The sequence below is a fragment of the Anabrus simplex genome, chromosome 3 (genome assembly GCF_040414725.1).
Source record: "Anabrus simplex isolate iqAnaSimp1 chromosome 3, ASM4041472v1, whole genome shotgun sequence".
NCBI lineage: Eukaryota > Metazoa > Arthropoda > Insecta > Orthoptera > Tettigoniidae > Anabrus > Anabrus simplex.
In genome coordinates, this window is record NC_090267.1 from 483,742,844 (window position 1) to 483,757,153 (window position 14,310).

At 40.1% G+C, this 14,310-nt stretch overlaps 1 protein-coding gene across 2 annotated transcripts in view; it reads right to left on the reverse strand.

Moving 5' to 3' along the window:
* Positions 1–936: 936 nt before the first annotated feature.
* The window catches only part of Ankle2 (ankyrin repeat and LEM domain-containing protein 2), an 86,856-nt gene continuing 73,482 nt past the window's right edge, over positions 937–14,310 (reverse strand). Inside the window, exons 7-10 of one of the 2 annotated variants that reach the window (XM_067143605.2) lie at positions 11,896–12,015; positions 9,725–9,827; positions 2,487–2,618; positions 937–1,585 (exon numbers count right to left, since the gene is read on the reverse strand). In XM_067143605.2, the coding sequence (XP_066999706.2) occupies positions 1,420–1,585; positions 2,487–2,618; positions 9,725–9,827; positions 11,896–12,015 (521 nt within the window). In that variant the 3' untranslated portion in view covers positions 937–1,419. The remainder of the gene's footprint in view (positions 1,586–2,486; positions 2,619–9,724; positions 9,828–11,895; positions 12,016–14,310) is intronic. The other variant, XR_010859561.2, reaches the window with a different exon arrangement.

Sequence of the window (14,310 nt, forward strand, 5' to 3'; positions counted from 1 at the left end):
CCATTGGTATCGGGCTCCTGAACTCTTACTAGGATCCACGAGGTATACACGAGGTGTTGATATGTGGAGCCTTGGCTGTGTCTTGGGAGAAATGCTGATAGATAAACCTCTCTTTCCTGGAACATCAACTCTCAACCAAATGGAGCTAATACTAGCTACTATTAAACCTCCATCTTCTGCTGAAATCGAAAGATTTTTTCCAAATCATGAAGAGCTACTTTTGCGTCTTGCAAAGAAAATTTCGTAAAAGACTTATCCTTTACTTATTGTTTTCGTATGCATTGTTTTATATTTTTATTTAATCGGCTGATGATGACCCAGAATAGAGGTCAAAACCAGTACCGCTTTTAATCAAATAAGAATGTAACATTACATTTCTTATTTTCCTTTTATTGAATAGGTTGAACCACTTTATTTCTTGTTTTCAATTCAATTGCAAACACTTAATGTCATGGAGATGCACATGCTTCGCTGGTCACTTGGACTGACCCAGCTAAATCATATCACCAACCTAGAAATCCGAAAAATCATGGGAGTTGCCCCAATCGTAGACAAGATGCGCAAGACCCGACTTCGGTGGCATGGCCACGTAATGCATACAAAAGGTACATCTATTGTACAGGCAGCACTTCGCATCGTGGAAACAGGCTACATTGTCGGCCCAAGAAATGCTGGCTTGATCGCCTTCAAGAAGACATGCGCTTGTTTCAAATGATGCCCTTAATAGAACCAAGTGGAGATTGGTTTGCAAAATAGCGGACCCTGCTCCATTGCGGGACAAGCGCTAAGAAGATGATGAATATAGTTGAAGTAAAGTGCCACAAATATCCTACAGAAAAGCTACTTAAACTCTGCCTGTGTTTAAATAGTAAATTAATACAAAAGGATGAATGAAAATGAATGAATAATAAAGAAATAAAAGGCATAAATCTGATGTGGAAATATTTTAATTTAGTTCTATTTCATGTCTTCCATACATTGTAACTTATTACAAACCTGAACGGTCGACAAGTTTCTTGAAAGAGATTTACTGAGTTTAAATAAGAGGGAAAGCAAGTAACTGTCAGTGCTAGAGTATTTTTTAACCAGAGCAGAATCATATGCACCAACATTATTCTAACTACTTTCTATAATACAAGTGCCATTTATCTTTAGGCCACTATGCACATATTAACATATGGTACTTCAAATACTTACATATTATTCGATGTATTCACAATATGTACATATCAATCATAAAAAGGTGAGTATTGCAATGAACAATACTAACTGTAAACTGTCCCACCCAAATTCCCAAAATATTTATTTGGAGGATATCCCTGTGGAAGTGAAAAAGTATGAAAATACCCTAATCAACTGATCAAACAGTTTATTGTACAAGACATGTAATGAGAAGGCACAGCAAGATATGTTAGTCCTTTATACGGTGAACTTATTTGGAGCATAGCGCCCAGCTATCCGGTGCCAAGCATTAGGGGATGACATGGCCTGCCTGTCTCTATTCATCACTGGACTACCATGAAACATGGGACCACTTTGTTCTCTCCTCCTCCTCAGCTGACGGACAGTTGCAGGAGTGTCCCATCTGAAACATACAAAACATTATGCAAAATAAAATACTGTATACATGAATCTCAGTATGACACCAGTGCGTGATCTGAATTGTGTCTGTTCACAGGGAATGCTGGTGCTTCAAGATATACAAGAGGCATTTAATATATAATGTGACACATTTTATTTCTCGGCCAACTTTGGTTTAAAAAATTGGGAGTTTTGTTTGGGACATCTTTGAATATACCCACTTCGTCTCATTAAGTGTCATTAATTTTCAATAGGGGGCAGCGCTATAATTAGCTTTCAAGATGGCGTCTGTAACAGAGGTGCGTATCACACAGAGAGCAGTTATTGAGTTTCCTTTGGGACTCTGAAGAGGTTATTCTATTCGATGCCCTCCCTAGTGGTGAAACGATTAACTTTGAAGTGTATTGTGCTACTCTAAGGAAAATGAAGAAATGACCCCAGCGTGTTTGTAGCCACAAAAATGCAAATGAATTCTCCTCCTCCACAATACCGCCCAAAACTTCAGTGGGCTGTTCTTCCTCATCCACCCTACAGCCCAGATCTTGCGCCTTCTGACTTCCATCTGTTTAGTCCAATAAAGGATGCACTGCGCAGGAAGCACTACGTGGATGATGGGGAACTTATCGATGCAACACGACGTTGGCTCAGACATAGACCTGTCGAGTGGTACCATGCAGGCATACAGGCCCTCACGTTACGGTGGCGTAAGGCCATATCACTGAATGGAGATTATGTTGTAAAATAGGGTATTGTAGCAGAAGGATTGGGGAATAACATGGTGTATTTGAATCCTCAATAGAACAAACAGCTCTTAGGGGGAAAAAAAGTGTTGGTTATATACTGAACTCCTTTCATACGGGTATATTTCATATTGTTTCAGAGTTATAAGTTAATATTTCACTTACCTACTTCGCTCCTCTGCTGGATGCTGCAGTACCAAACTTCGCCACCAGAATATGTTAGGATATTTGTCTGGCGTGATTTCACATCCTTCTATGGCTTGCAATACAGACAAATCCATCTTATTTGGTCTATCCCTGAAAAAGAGCAATTAAGAGAGGGTTTAACTCGGGTATAAAAAGAGAAAATAACAAAGATTTCTTAAAATAATCAACTCTCTGAATGGGAACTTTACAATCTGCTTTACGTCACATTGACACAGATAGGTCTTATGGCGACGACTGGAGAGGAAAGGGCTAGGAGTGGGAAGGAAGTGACCATAGCCTTAACTAAGGAACAGCCCCAGCATTTGCCTGTTGTGAAAACTGTAAACCACGGACAGGGCTGCCGACTGTGGGATCCGAATCCACTATCTCCTGAATGCAACCTATCAACTCTGATACATTACAGACAATCCTTACCAATGTCACTCACTATAAGTAGCATTCTTAACTAGTGTAAATCATAGCCTACAAACAAAAAAATATATTGAATTTAAACAAAACTTAATTACTTTCATACATATTACGAAGGTCGATCAAATATAAATGGGATTTTTGTTCCTGAACATCAACAGTTTGTAGGACAAGCCCCGCACTTCTGCTATGCTTAGGCGGGACCGCTAGGAGTGGGAAGTGTGTGCTGTTATATGTTCTCCGCCGTTTAGTCAATAACACTCATGATGTCGGTGCAACAGATGCACCCCTCCACTGAGCAACGCATAATTATAAAATTTCCTGTTTGTGAAGGAGTTACAGTGGTGGAAATTTGCCAGAGATTGATTGCACAGTTCGGTGATGAAACACTGTCAAGGGCGCGCGTTTTTGCCTGGTATAAACAGTTCAAGGAAGGAGGAGAACGTGTGGAAAATCAGCAACACGATCACCGTCCTCGAACCGGCATTACGGACGAAAACATTAGTGCGGTTAAAGATATCACTGACGACGATTAGTGGGCATGAGTGATGCACAATTAATGCTGCTTACTACTGCGAGCTGTTAAACATAGCGAGGGTGGCATATCGCCGCAAAAGACAAGGCCAACTGATTTGACAAGTCATCCTCCTCCACGACAATGCGCAGCCCCATACTGCAGCTCTGTCTGTCTCCAAACTACAGGAAAAGCACTGGACTACACTTGATCATCCTCCTTACAGCTCGGAGTTAACGCCCTGCAATTTCCATTTGTTCGGACCACTTAAAGAAGGTCTAGGAGGGCAATGATTTGAAGATGAAAAGAGTGTGGAAGACTTTGTGAGCAATTGGCTGGTGACACGACCCTGTTCTTTTTATGATGTGGGTGTCAAAAAGCTGCCCATACGCTGGGACAAATGCATTTCCAAAGCATGAAACTATGTGGAAAAAATAAATTGTTATTGCCTTGTGTTTTCCAATACATGAATTTAAATAAAAAATAACATACCGTTTATATTTGATCCGCCCCTCGTATAAAAATCCCAAGCAGTGTCTGCCTGTGTTAGTGCAGGCTAATCTTAGGAATCAACAAAAAGATTTTGATGTGGTATCACTGTTATGTAGAGCATTAGGGAGCCAAGTAGTGGTAGGTATTCTTTAAGAAGGAAGTCAAAGAAAAAATGGCCATCCGAGCACTTTCTTGGCTTATGCTGTGTACACCATCAATGATAGACCCCTCAGGAATGTGTGGAAGAACTGTCGAGTATAAAAAGATCTACAAACCCTGCCAATCTGGGCCCAAAGTTTGGGTAACCAGGCTCCGTCTGTAATAAGTCAGGACAAAGAGCGAGTGACAAAGGAGTAACTTCTCTCTAAGAAACCACGGCCCAGCTAGCCTGGGTGGTAGTCCCTTGCTACAAGAGATCATCAACAGTTTGAACGGCAGAAAAGACTTACCATCCCAACAGCAGACAACATGGAAGAACTATCTTCGCCTAGTGGTGTTTGTACTTCAGTGAAGTGGCTGCAAAAGGCATCCGTACTCTACAGGAGCAACCTTATTCAGCAAGTTTAAAATGCACCTGCTGCCTTGTAGATGAAGTAGGGACTATTAAAAGGCAAGGAAAGTTTACCCCAGCAGAAGAAGGAGAAGAGGTATAAAGAAAGATTGCCTTCAAAAGGAAATAGAACCTCAGAAAGAATAGACAAACACAAGACCATGACCAATTCTTCTCATGCCTTTTGAACAAATGATGACTCTTTGGAGCCTGAAGCTAATCCAAGGAAGGGAGGGAGTGAGGGAGGGAGGGTAACTGTGAGAGATGCTTTAAAGAAGGAAGTAAAGGGAATACATGATAGAGTAATGGAAGGTAAAGGTAAAAGTTAAATAGCTTGGAGATAGTGTAAGTGTATGCCTCATAAGCAGGTTGCAGATCATAAGATTATGTTGTGGAAGGACTACAGAAGCAATTTGGGGGGAAGGACATGATAGTGATGGGGGATTTGAATGCACACATCAGCAAAGAAATGCACGGATACAAAATATGCTTGGAACAGAGGGCTGGGGGAGGCAAAATGAGAAAGGTGAGAAGTTGCTGGATTTCTGTAAAGGGAATGCATAATTGGTTGGAAACTCTTAGTTCAAAAAGAAAGAGAAACATAAAAACATCTGGTATAGTACAGACTGGTCAAGAAAATCAGTAGCAGACTATGCGCTCTTTGACAGCAAAATGAAGAGGGGCATTATGGACATTAACACTTTCGCTAGATTTTACGGCCGCCATCCTCCCAAAAATTGGGAAGCCCGTAGTTTCTAAGGGGTCGCTCATTTAAACGAATGTTATTTTGCCAAGCGGTTTTTCTATGAGTCGGGACATCGGGGGATTATGCCTCCCATGAGCGTTTGCAAAACAGTACAATTTCCTCCACCATTTCACAGTTCTATCTCATCATCACTATCACTTGCTTGGTTATGTACTGTCTCATTCCGTGCAGATAATTCACTGTCTGAGGCGAAACTGGCACCAAGATTGCAATCACTGTCTGCGAAGTCCGAGAAGTCAACACTTGACTCGCAAATCATTAGCTATACAGCTGTTTATTTTCACTGTCATCATTTAATTGTGTTTACTTGTGTGATTGCCATTGTTGGCAGATTTTTTCAATATGCTAGATTTTAGAATTTTGGATTTTTGATACCCCTGCAGATATTTATAGAACAAGCAAAATGCATTTCTTGGTTCTTGTGTTATGTATGTGTGCCCTCCAGTGTCCTTTTTTACTCCATTTGTAAGCGTGTGGTAACAGGAATAATCAAAATTTCCAACTTTTATTTTCCTGAATAAATTATTTTGATTAATTAATAACATGAGGAATAAATTTCATAATGATCTAAAATATATCCCAAAATTTAGATGACTATGTTTTGCACTCCCTGATTACGTTTTGCTTTCACACCTTTAAAAACAGAGGAGTTACATTCTTTTATCTGAAAGTCTACATTTTCCATTAAAACAGCCTGGCACTTAAAAGGGTTAAGGGAGACGATTTATGTGAAAGTAGGAAAGAGAACAGAAGAGTGGTTTGAAATAAGGAAGTGCAGTCTCACTATTACTTTTCAATGTATTAATGGATTGCATAATGACAAAAGTGGCTGAGGAAATGGGGGAGGGGGGGAGATGAGACCAATTATGTTTGTAGATTACTTAGAGTTGTGAGGTAGGAAGTAGGAGGAAGTTCAAGAGCAGTTGGATGCATAGGACAAAATAGTACAAGAATGAAATGAAAATCCACGTCCTGTTTCCAGTCATTTGACCGGGACATGAATGGAATGAATGAAACCCCCATCTTCTAGCACTGAATGGGAATTGTGCCGGCTACCGAAGCCCGTCGCACTCCTCTGGGGCAATGATTAATGAATGACAGATGAAATGAAATGATATTGGAGAGTGTTGCTCGAATGAAATATGACAGGGAAAACCGGAGTACCCGGAGAAAAACCTGTCCTCCTCTGCTTTGTCCAGCACAAATCTCACATCAAGTGATCAGGATTTGAACCCTGGAATCCAGTGGTGAGAGGCCGGCGCGATGCCGCCTGAACGATGAAGGCTGCAAAAAAATATAATAATAATAATAATAACATACAATAATGTGGCATGAAATTTGGTATAAAGAAGAGTGAGGTGGTGCTTACGGCCAGGAAGAAGGGTAGAACAACAACTGGAGTAAAGACTGGAGGAAGGTGGAGAGCTTCAAGTACATAGGCAGCTTAATAAAGGAAATGAAAGAGCAGGAAAGACAAGCCAAAACATTCCACAAAGAATGTTAGAAACTTGGTGTGGAGTAAAGAGCCCTCCAAAACAGCAAAAGTGTGATATACCAGACATACTACTTATATCCCAATACTCAGGTAATGAGGGGAAGAGAGAACAGCATGATCCAGGCCAGTGAGATGATATTTTTAAAGAGAAAAACAATGGGGATAAGAAATGAGAAGACAGAAAACTAATGCACCTGGAACCCATACTGGACAGGATAGAGGAATTGAAACTTAGATGATATGGACACGTGAAGAGAATGGAGAGGATACTCAAGAAGAAGGATGAGATGGGAGTGGAAGGCAGGGGGGACCAAGAGGATGATCAAGGGATCTATGGCTGAAAGGAATGGAAGAGTTTATGAAGAAAATAGGAGGACTGCACAAAAGTTGGGCCAGAGAGATGGTGGGAGGCTTACGTTGTAAACAGACCCAGCCACTGATGATGACAAAAATGCTCTCTAAAACAGTCTAGGTTGATATTTGCTCATATATACCTTGTATATATCTGTAAAAGGTAGCCCTCAATAAGCATATTTTTGGTTTGTTTGCTGTAAAAATTCAACTTTAAAATTAGAAACCACATTGTGAAATTTATCATCATCATCATCATCATTTTCCAGCTCCAGTTTCCTGGGTGCAGTGTACAAGCACTCACCACTTCTTCCTGCTAAAGTATAGTTTCTGTTCTTCTAATTTGTCCCACATGAAATTCCCCTTGGTGACCTCAATTTCACTCTTTTATTCAGCGATTCCTTGGCCTCCCTTCTGGACTCTCCCCTTTCCCTTCTCTGTCAAAGTAATTCCTTGCTGTTCTTGTTCTGTCCATCCTCATAACATGTCCAAACCATTGTAGCCAGCGTATTCCTAAAAGCTTGCTAACAGCCTCCTTCCTGTTTGCTTCATTTGTAATCTTGTCCAGATTGTACTAGATTTAATAAATCATAAATGTATTGAATAGGCGGACCGCTTAAATATAATATTTAAGTTATTCTTAAATATTCACTACTTGTCTTTCCTGATCGTTTGGTTCATTGTTCTCATGAATTTAATTTCTGATGACTGGATTTTACTATTAGCCTTGTTGTGTATGGTACATGTTTTGTGTCCATAGGTGAGAACTGGAATGAAGTAGGTATGAAACATGGTCAATTTTGCTTTCTGGGGTAGTTTACCATCCCAGGAAAGATTTATCACTTGAAAATAAAATTGAGAAGATTTCTGAGTACTATTAAGTATTTCTTGGTTTATTGTGTTATCTTTAGAAATTATACTTCCAAGGTATTTGATGTTAGAAACAGATTGTAATAGAGTTCTCTCCAGAAAAAAAGTTTGAAACTGTGCCTTTCCTGTTGACAGATATTTCAACAGTTTTTGTTATACTGACATTTAGTTGATATTCTTTAAACTTGCTATTCTAAAGATTTAGTTTCCCCTGTACTTCTGCTTCATTTTCTCCCCAGATCAGAACATCATCTGCAAATATTAGTGTGTTTGCAATGTTCTTTGATGGATTTTATGAATGGATCCATCACAATGATGAACAGGAGTGGTGATGAGGCACTTCCCTGCTGGACTCCTCTTTTCGTTTCAAACCAACCTGACCTTCCATCGCCTAGAGCCTTTTTATTATATCAATCAGGAAGTTAGACACAATCCTTATCACAAGAAATTGTTGTTATTTAGCATACAGCTTTGAGTGCCGGGAGTGTCCGAGGGCATGTTCAGCACATCTGGTGCAGGTCTTTCTATTTGACACCAATGAGCAACCCGCCCGTTGTTGTAGGGAGAGGGTGAAACCCGATGTTGGCACAAAGTTTACTCCTGTTGAATAGCACCAAGGAATCTGTGCAAGGCTTTATGTCCCCGTCTGATGGATTAATCACCATCAACAGCATCATAAGCCCTCACTCCATATCAACACTGTGAAGAGGTTTGGAATTTAATCCAAGTTTTTTGCATGCAATCTAGTGATTAGAAATTATATACCACCACCTTTCCTACCCTGCTGGCCAACATCCTCCCCCCAACAACGGGACTCAAACTGGCTTACCGCAGTGTCAGGCCACATAGACTTGGTGTCTTAATGATCATGGCCACCAGGTGGGCTATAAATTGTTTATTCACCTCCATAATTTTATTGCAGTAAAAATAACCTTTACAGTAGACAACCAACCAGCATTTGAAGTACGGTTTAGGAGTTATCATTGATTTAGTGAAAGTACAGGAATGGTTTAAATATCACATGGGAAGAAAGCAGCAGGCTATCTGGTAGGTAGCTGAAAAGGCCTTGGGAAAATGCTGAACTGAGCTACATACACACATCAGCAGGAGAAGGAAACAACTTATGTTGTCTACAAGGATCTTATAAGGTCTATCACCATAAATTCAAAATTGCTCTCATGCGAAGCCACGGCGGGTCACTAGTTATCAACGTACAGAGCTGCACGAAGATAGCAAACTAGGAAGGAGTATACAGTCAAACACAAAAGATAAACACAATGACAGGTTATGTAGCCTTTTTTAAACATGGATATGTTTTCAGGCTGGGGATCTATCTAGATTAATCTCGTAGGAAGAAGACCACAGGGAAAACCAAGAAAACGTTGGATAGAGACTGTAAGATCAGATGTGGAGGAGACAGGATACAAATGGGAGGATGTACTTGAACAGAAGATGTATGAAGACAGAAGGAGATGGCAAGCGCTTGTACACCACACCCGGGAAAATGAATTGGAAAATGATGATGATCTATCTAGAGTTAGCGTAGACATTTTTTGCGTTGACAATCTTCTGACATCATGGTAACCATGGCAACCGTGTATATCAACTATGTATACTAGGACAGGAAAAACCTATCCAGGCTTCTCCCTGTAGCAGAGGAACTTGGTTAATTCTTTCTTCTCTTGTATTTCTCCTGTTTACCAACACTGTTCCTGACCATGTACAGGTTCAAAGTGGAATACAGACTTACCCTTCAATGTAAAGAGCTTCTCCTTCATCAGCGCTGAGCATTTCATCATCAGAATTTATCTCCCTTGGTGACGATGTTGCAGTGCAAAACGAAAAATTATCATCTGTGAACACACAATATAATATAATTTCGTGTGGCTATTTCTAGCCGAGTGCAGCCCTTGTAAAGCAGACCCTCCGATGAGGGTGGGCGGCACCTGCCATGTGTAGGTAACTGCGTGTTATTGTGGTGGAGGATAGCGTTATGTGTGGTGTGTGAGTTGCAGGGATGTTGGAGAAAGCACAAACACCTAGACCCCGGGCCATTGGAATTAACCAATGAAGGTTAAAATCCCCGACCCGGACGGGAATCCAACCCGGGACCCTCTGAACCGAAGGCCAGTACGCTGACAATTCAGCCAACGAGTCGGACAACACACACAATAACAACAAATAACAAAACACAACAGAATATAACCAAAGAAAAAAGGCATTATATACATACATCTTCATTATAGACTTATGCATACCTGCCTTTACAAAACCAAAAATCAGGAAAAATCAGGAGAAATCAGGAGATACAATTGGTCAAAACTACATGCTTATTCTACATCTTGCGCAATAGAGTATTATGATATATTTATAACACTTATCAGTTTATTTCTTATAATATTGTGTAGTCGATATACTTTGTCCTTGTGGTAGCCTCCTCATGGGGGAAGTTGTATTAATAATAATATTACAAGTAATCATGTTCACATTGACAGTGCTTCACAAAAACACTAAATTACATGATCAGAAAATGAAGGATATGAACCAAAAACTGGGATGGACATGGACAACACTGCCACACGTGTCTTACAGCCCTGACTAGATACTGTCAGATTACCATCCATCATGATGATGATGCACTGATCAATGACAACGTGGTACTGCTATGACTGAATAAAATAAGGGCAAAAAGGGCTAGAAGAAAATGGGCTGAAAGTGACCCACTCCAGATCGAACATCTTCACAGCATTGTGCTTATCACATGTATAGCTTGCAGTCGTGTCGCTACTGGCGTGCTAGCCAGCCAGTGTCTTGGGAAGGTGCTGTATCCAACTGATGAGCCCATGCCGCACTGGGGCGAAACACTGGTATTTTTTGCCGATTGAATTTCCTGAATGTTATTTATCTTCATTTCACTTACGAAGATCTTGTGGTTCAACCCCATATTTTCCTCGACTCCCAATCACTGCCAAAATGCAAATTTTATATATCTTGTCTCCACGGTGGAAATACAGGATGGATGTGATGAGGTCTCTATGGTGGAAATATAGGATGGATGCGATGAGAATGTAAATCACAGGATAAGTGTAGACCAGCTGAAGGGTTTATGTTTGCCTGTGTTCTGTGATAAGAGAATGGCACAAAAACTGTACATGCTCTACATGCTGGTGGTGAAAACTGCATTGATGTATGTGTGCTTCAAAATGCTGGACATAGTCTAAATGCCACAGAGATGAAGATACTTAGAATGTCAGCAGAAGTTTCGAAGAAGGATCCCATCCGAAATTAGAGAATCAGCAGCACGTTTACACACGAACGAGATGGTCATGGAGAAGGTTCCGTGTATGCGGGTGGCATGGTTCAAGAAAGTGAAGGAAGAGCATGAAATCTGTATAATAAAACAGTAAACCAGTACAGGCTATTGGTTTACTATTGTACTCTTAATCATCAGCACTGTTTTGAAAATGACATTGTCATTTAGGATGACTATGAAATCAATGTAGCCATGAGAGCCCTTGACCTTTAGCTATGCAGGAACAATAAAGAAGAATGCCTAAGAATGACAGGGCCTGATAGATGAGGTGACAACAGCAATTTCTCAGCCCCACTGATGTAGAAACACAAGCAGCTGCCAACAACAAAATACAACTGTATTCCTCTAGCCCTAGAGGATCTGCAGCAACAACAGCTTCTCAACCACCATCTCATCAAGCAATTACATCGATAGCAAAACAAGGAAGAAGAAGAAAGGGTGGCATTCGACAGTTAAAAGAGGTGGAGATTATGCATAGAAGTGACATATACACCTAAAGGATGTATCAATATACTGTAAAAATAATAAAGATGTAGAATAAATATAAGCTTTGTAAAATTTTTAAAAATGGGTGTATTAGTGTGTAAGCACAATATTTCCAGTTTTACCTGAATCTGAGGTTTGGTCAAGCTCATTATGAAATCCTATTTCGACACCGTTTGCCATTCCATTCACTCCTTTCCCACCAGGTTCATCTGTATTGTGGAAATCTTCTCCATAACTTGGATCTGAAACGAAACATAACAATGAGGATAACAGGGTACACCACCATGGAAAAAAAAAAAAAAAAAAAAGATTCTGTCTAGCATGCTCTTATATCACTTTATACTTCTAATGCAGCTTCAAGAAGAAATTATAATAGGTCAATATCCAAGATCCAATATCCAATAGATAAACAGTTCATTGTCTCATTCAGTTTTCACTCAAAAAATATGTCAAAATGCTTGCAATATAATGTTTTCAAGGCCACACCTGCAACAAATTCAGATTATTTTTATATGCATGCCTTCTTTTCTACAAAAATAGTCTTTAATACACTTCAAGCAAAGTCCTAGCCTTCTCTGTACAGACCACGAAGGCCCTTGGAGTGGACGGTAAAGGCTTCTACTATCCATAACCTTAGTACTAAGTGGGATAAAGTGGTTAGCTCTAAGCCCGGCATCCTTTATCCCCCCCAGGAATAAACCTGAATACTTCACTTGTGTCTAGCGCCTGACAATGTGCAGCCACTCGGAGCAACTCCGCTAAGTTCGGTCCTGCTTCCAATTTTCCCGCTGGAGCGTTGTTGTTTAATGTTGAGAATTGGTGAGTGAAGTATACAGAGATAACGATCTAGAGTCTTCTAATTAGTAACTGGAGGTGACAAACCAGTTCTGCGGCATTCTTAGAATGGAGAAATTCAGGTGCAACGTGTGCAGTAAGGATTTTAATTATAGGAAAAACTTAAACAGTCACGTTAGATTGTAACATTCAAATTCCTCTCTCGAGTTTCAGTGTGATTTGTGCTCCTTTAGTACGAATAATAAATTACGTTTCATGAGCCATAAAAACATTTAAGCATAGTAACCAGATTTATGAAACTCAATCGAAAGTGAAATACCCCCTTTGTTTAGAAGATCGTGGCACTAGAGACAAAATTCTTCAACATTTTATCAGTGAACATTCCAGTTAAGACTGAAGTTTTAGAATTCTCAAAGGAACAAGAGTTTAAAGACTGGAAAACAAAAATAGAAAAGGATGATTTGTGTGAATTTGTTACATGGCGGTCAAAATACATTCGAAAGATTGATAGCTCAGCTAAATGTTCCTGTCGATGCCACAGAGATAGTAATTTGAAATGTAAAGGAAATGAACTACACCATCAAAATATGCTTGATAGCAATAAAATAAATGGACACTGCCCAGCGTCAATTGATGTTACATTTCATGTATCAGGAAAAGTATCAGTGTCGTACTGTAAATCTCATGTCGGTCACCAGGGCGAGTTAGGTCGGTTGAGGCTCTCTAAATCAGACAGAAAGGAGCTGGCAAGAAAAATTGCCATGAAAATTCCATTTGATATATATTGGATGAAATTAGGGATTCTGTCGGTGGTACTGACATAGAGCGTGTGCACTTACTCACTTGAAAGGATCTTTTAAACATTGAGCAGCAGTACAATTTAAAGTCCCAAGCTGTACGCCATGGTAACCATTGTACGAGTGTTGAATCATGGTTCCAAGAGATGCAGAAAATCAGTGGCGTAGTTCGTTTCTACGAAGGAGAGGGAATACCTTCTGGAGCAATCCTGAGCTAAAAGAGGAAGATTTGGTCCTCATTATTATGAATGAAGCGCAGAAAGAAATACTTGAACATTTAGGAAGGAACATTGTAATGATGGTACCCACGGTCTAAGTAAGTGAGCTTTCGAACTGACTACCCTCTTAGTGATAGGTTTTCCCAAGCGCTTTCATGCTATCAAATAGGTCCGACACAGCAGTATTTCAAATTTTATTTACGACGATTAGAAATGCTCTTCCAGACACGTTGAACCCTGAAGTGTTCATGTCGGACATGGCTGAAACATTTTATAATGCACGACTTGCAGTCATGATGCCCCCCAAGTTTCATTTATTTTGTTCGTGGCATGTAGATCAGGCATGGAGGAAAAAGCTCTGCAAAATCAAAGGGCGCGAGAAACAAGTTGAGATCTACAAAGAGCCGAGTACTATTGGAGGAAAGAGACAAAGTTGCCTTTTCTAGGATGCTTGGTAACTTAACGGCTGACCTGAAAGTTGATCCCGACACCAAGGAATTCGCATTGCAAGCTGTCCACTTAATTTGTTTAATAATTTGTTGACCAAGGAATTCAGCGAGTATTTTAAGGCTAACTACAAACGGATGGTGACTAATTGGGCTTGTTGTCATCGCCTCCATGCACGGCCCTATGCATGGAGTAGTTAAACACATTTATTCGAAAGGCAGAGACTCCCAAGAGACTTGACCTACCTGTCCATACTCTTATGATGTTTGTCCAAGACAAA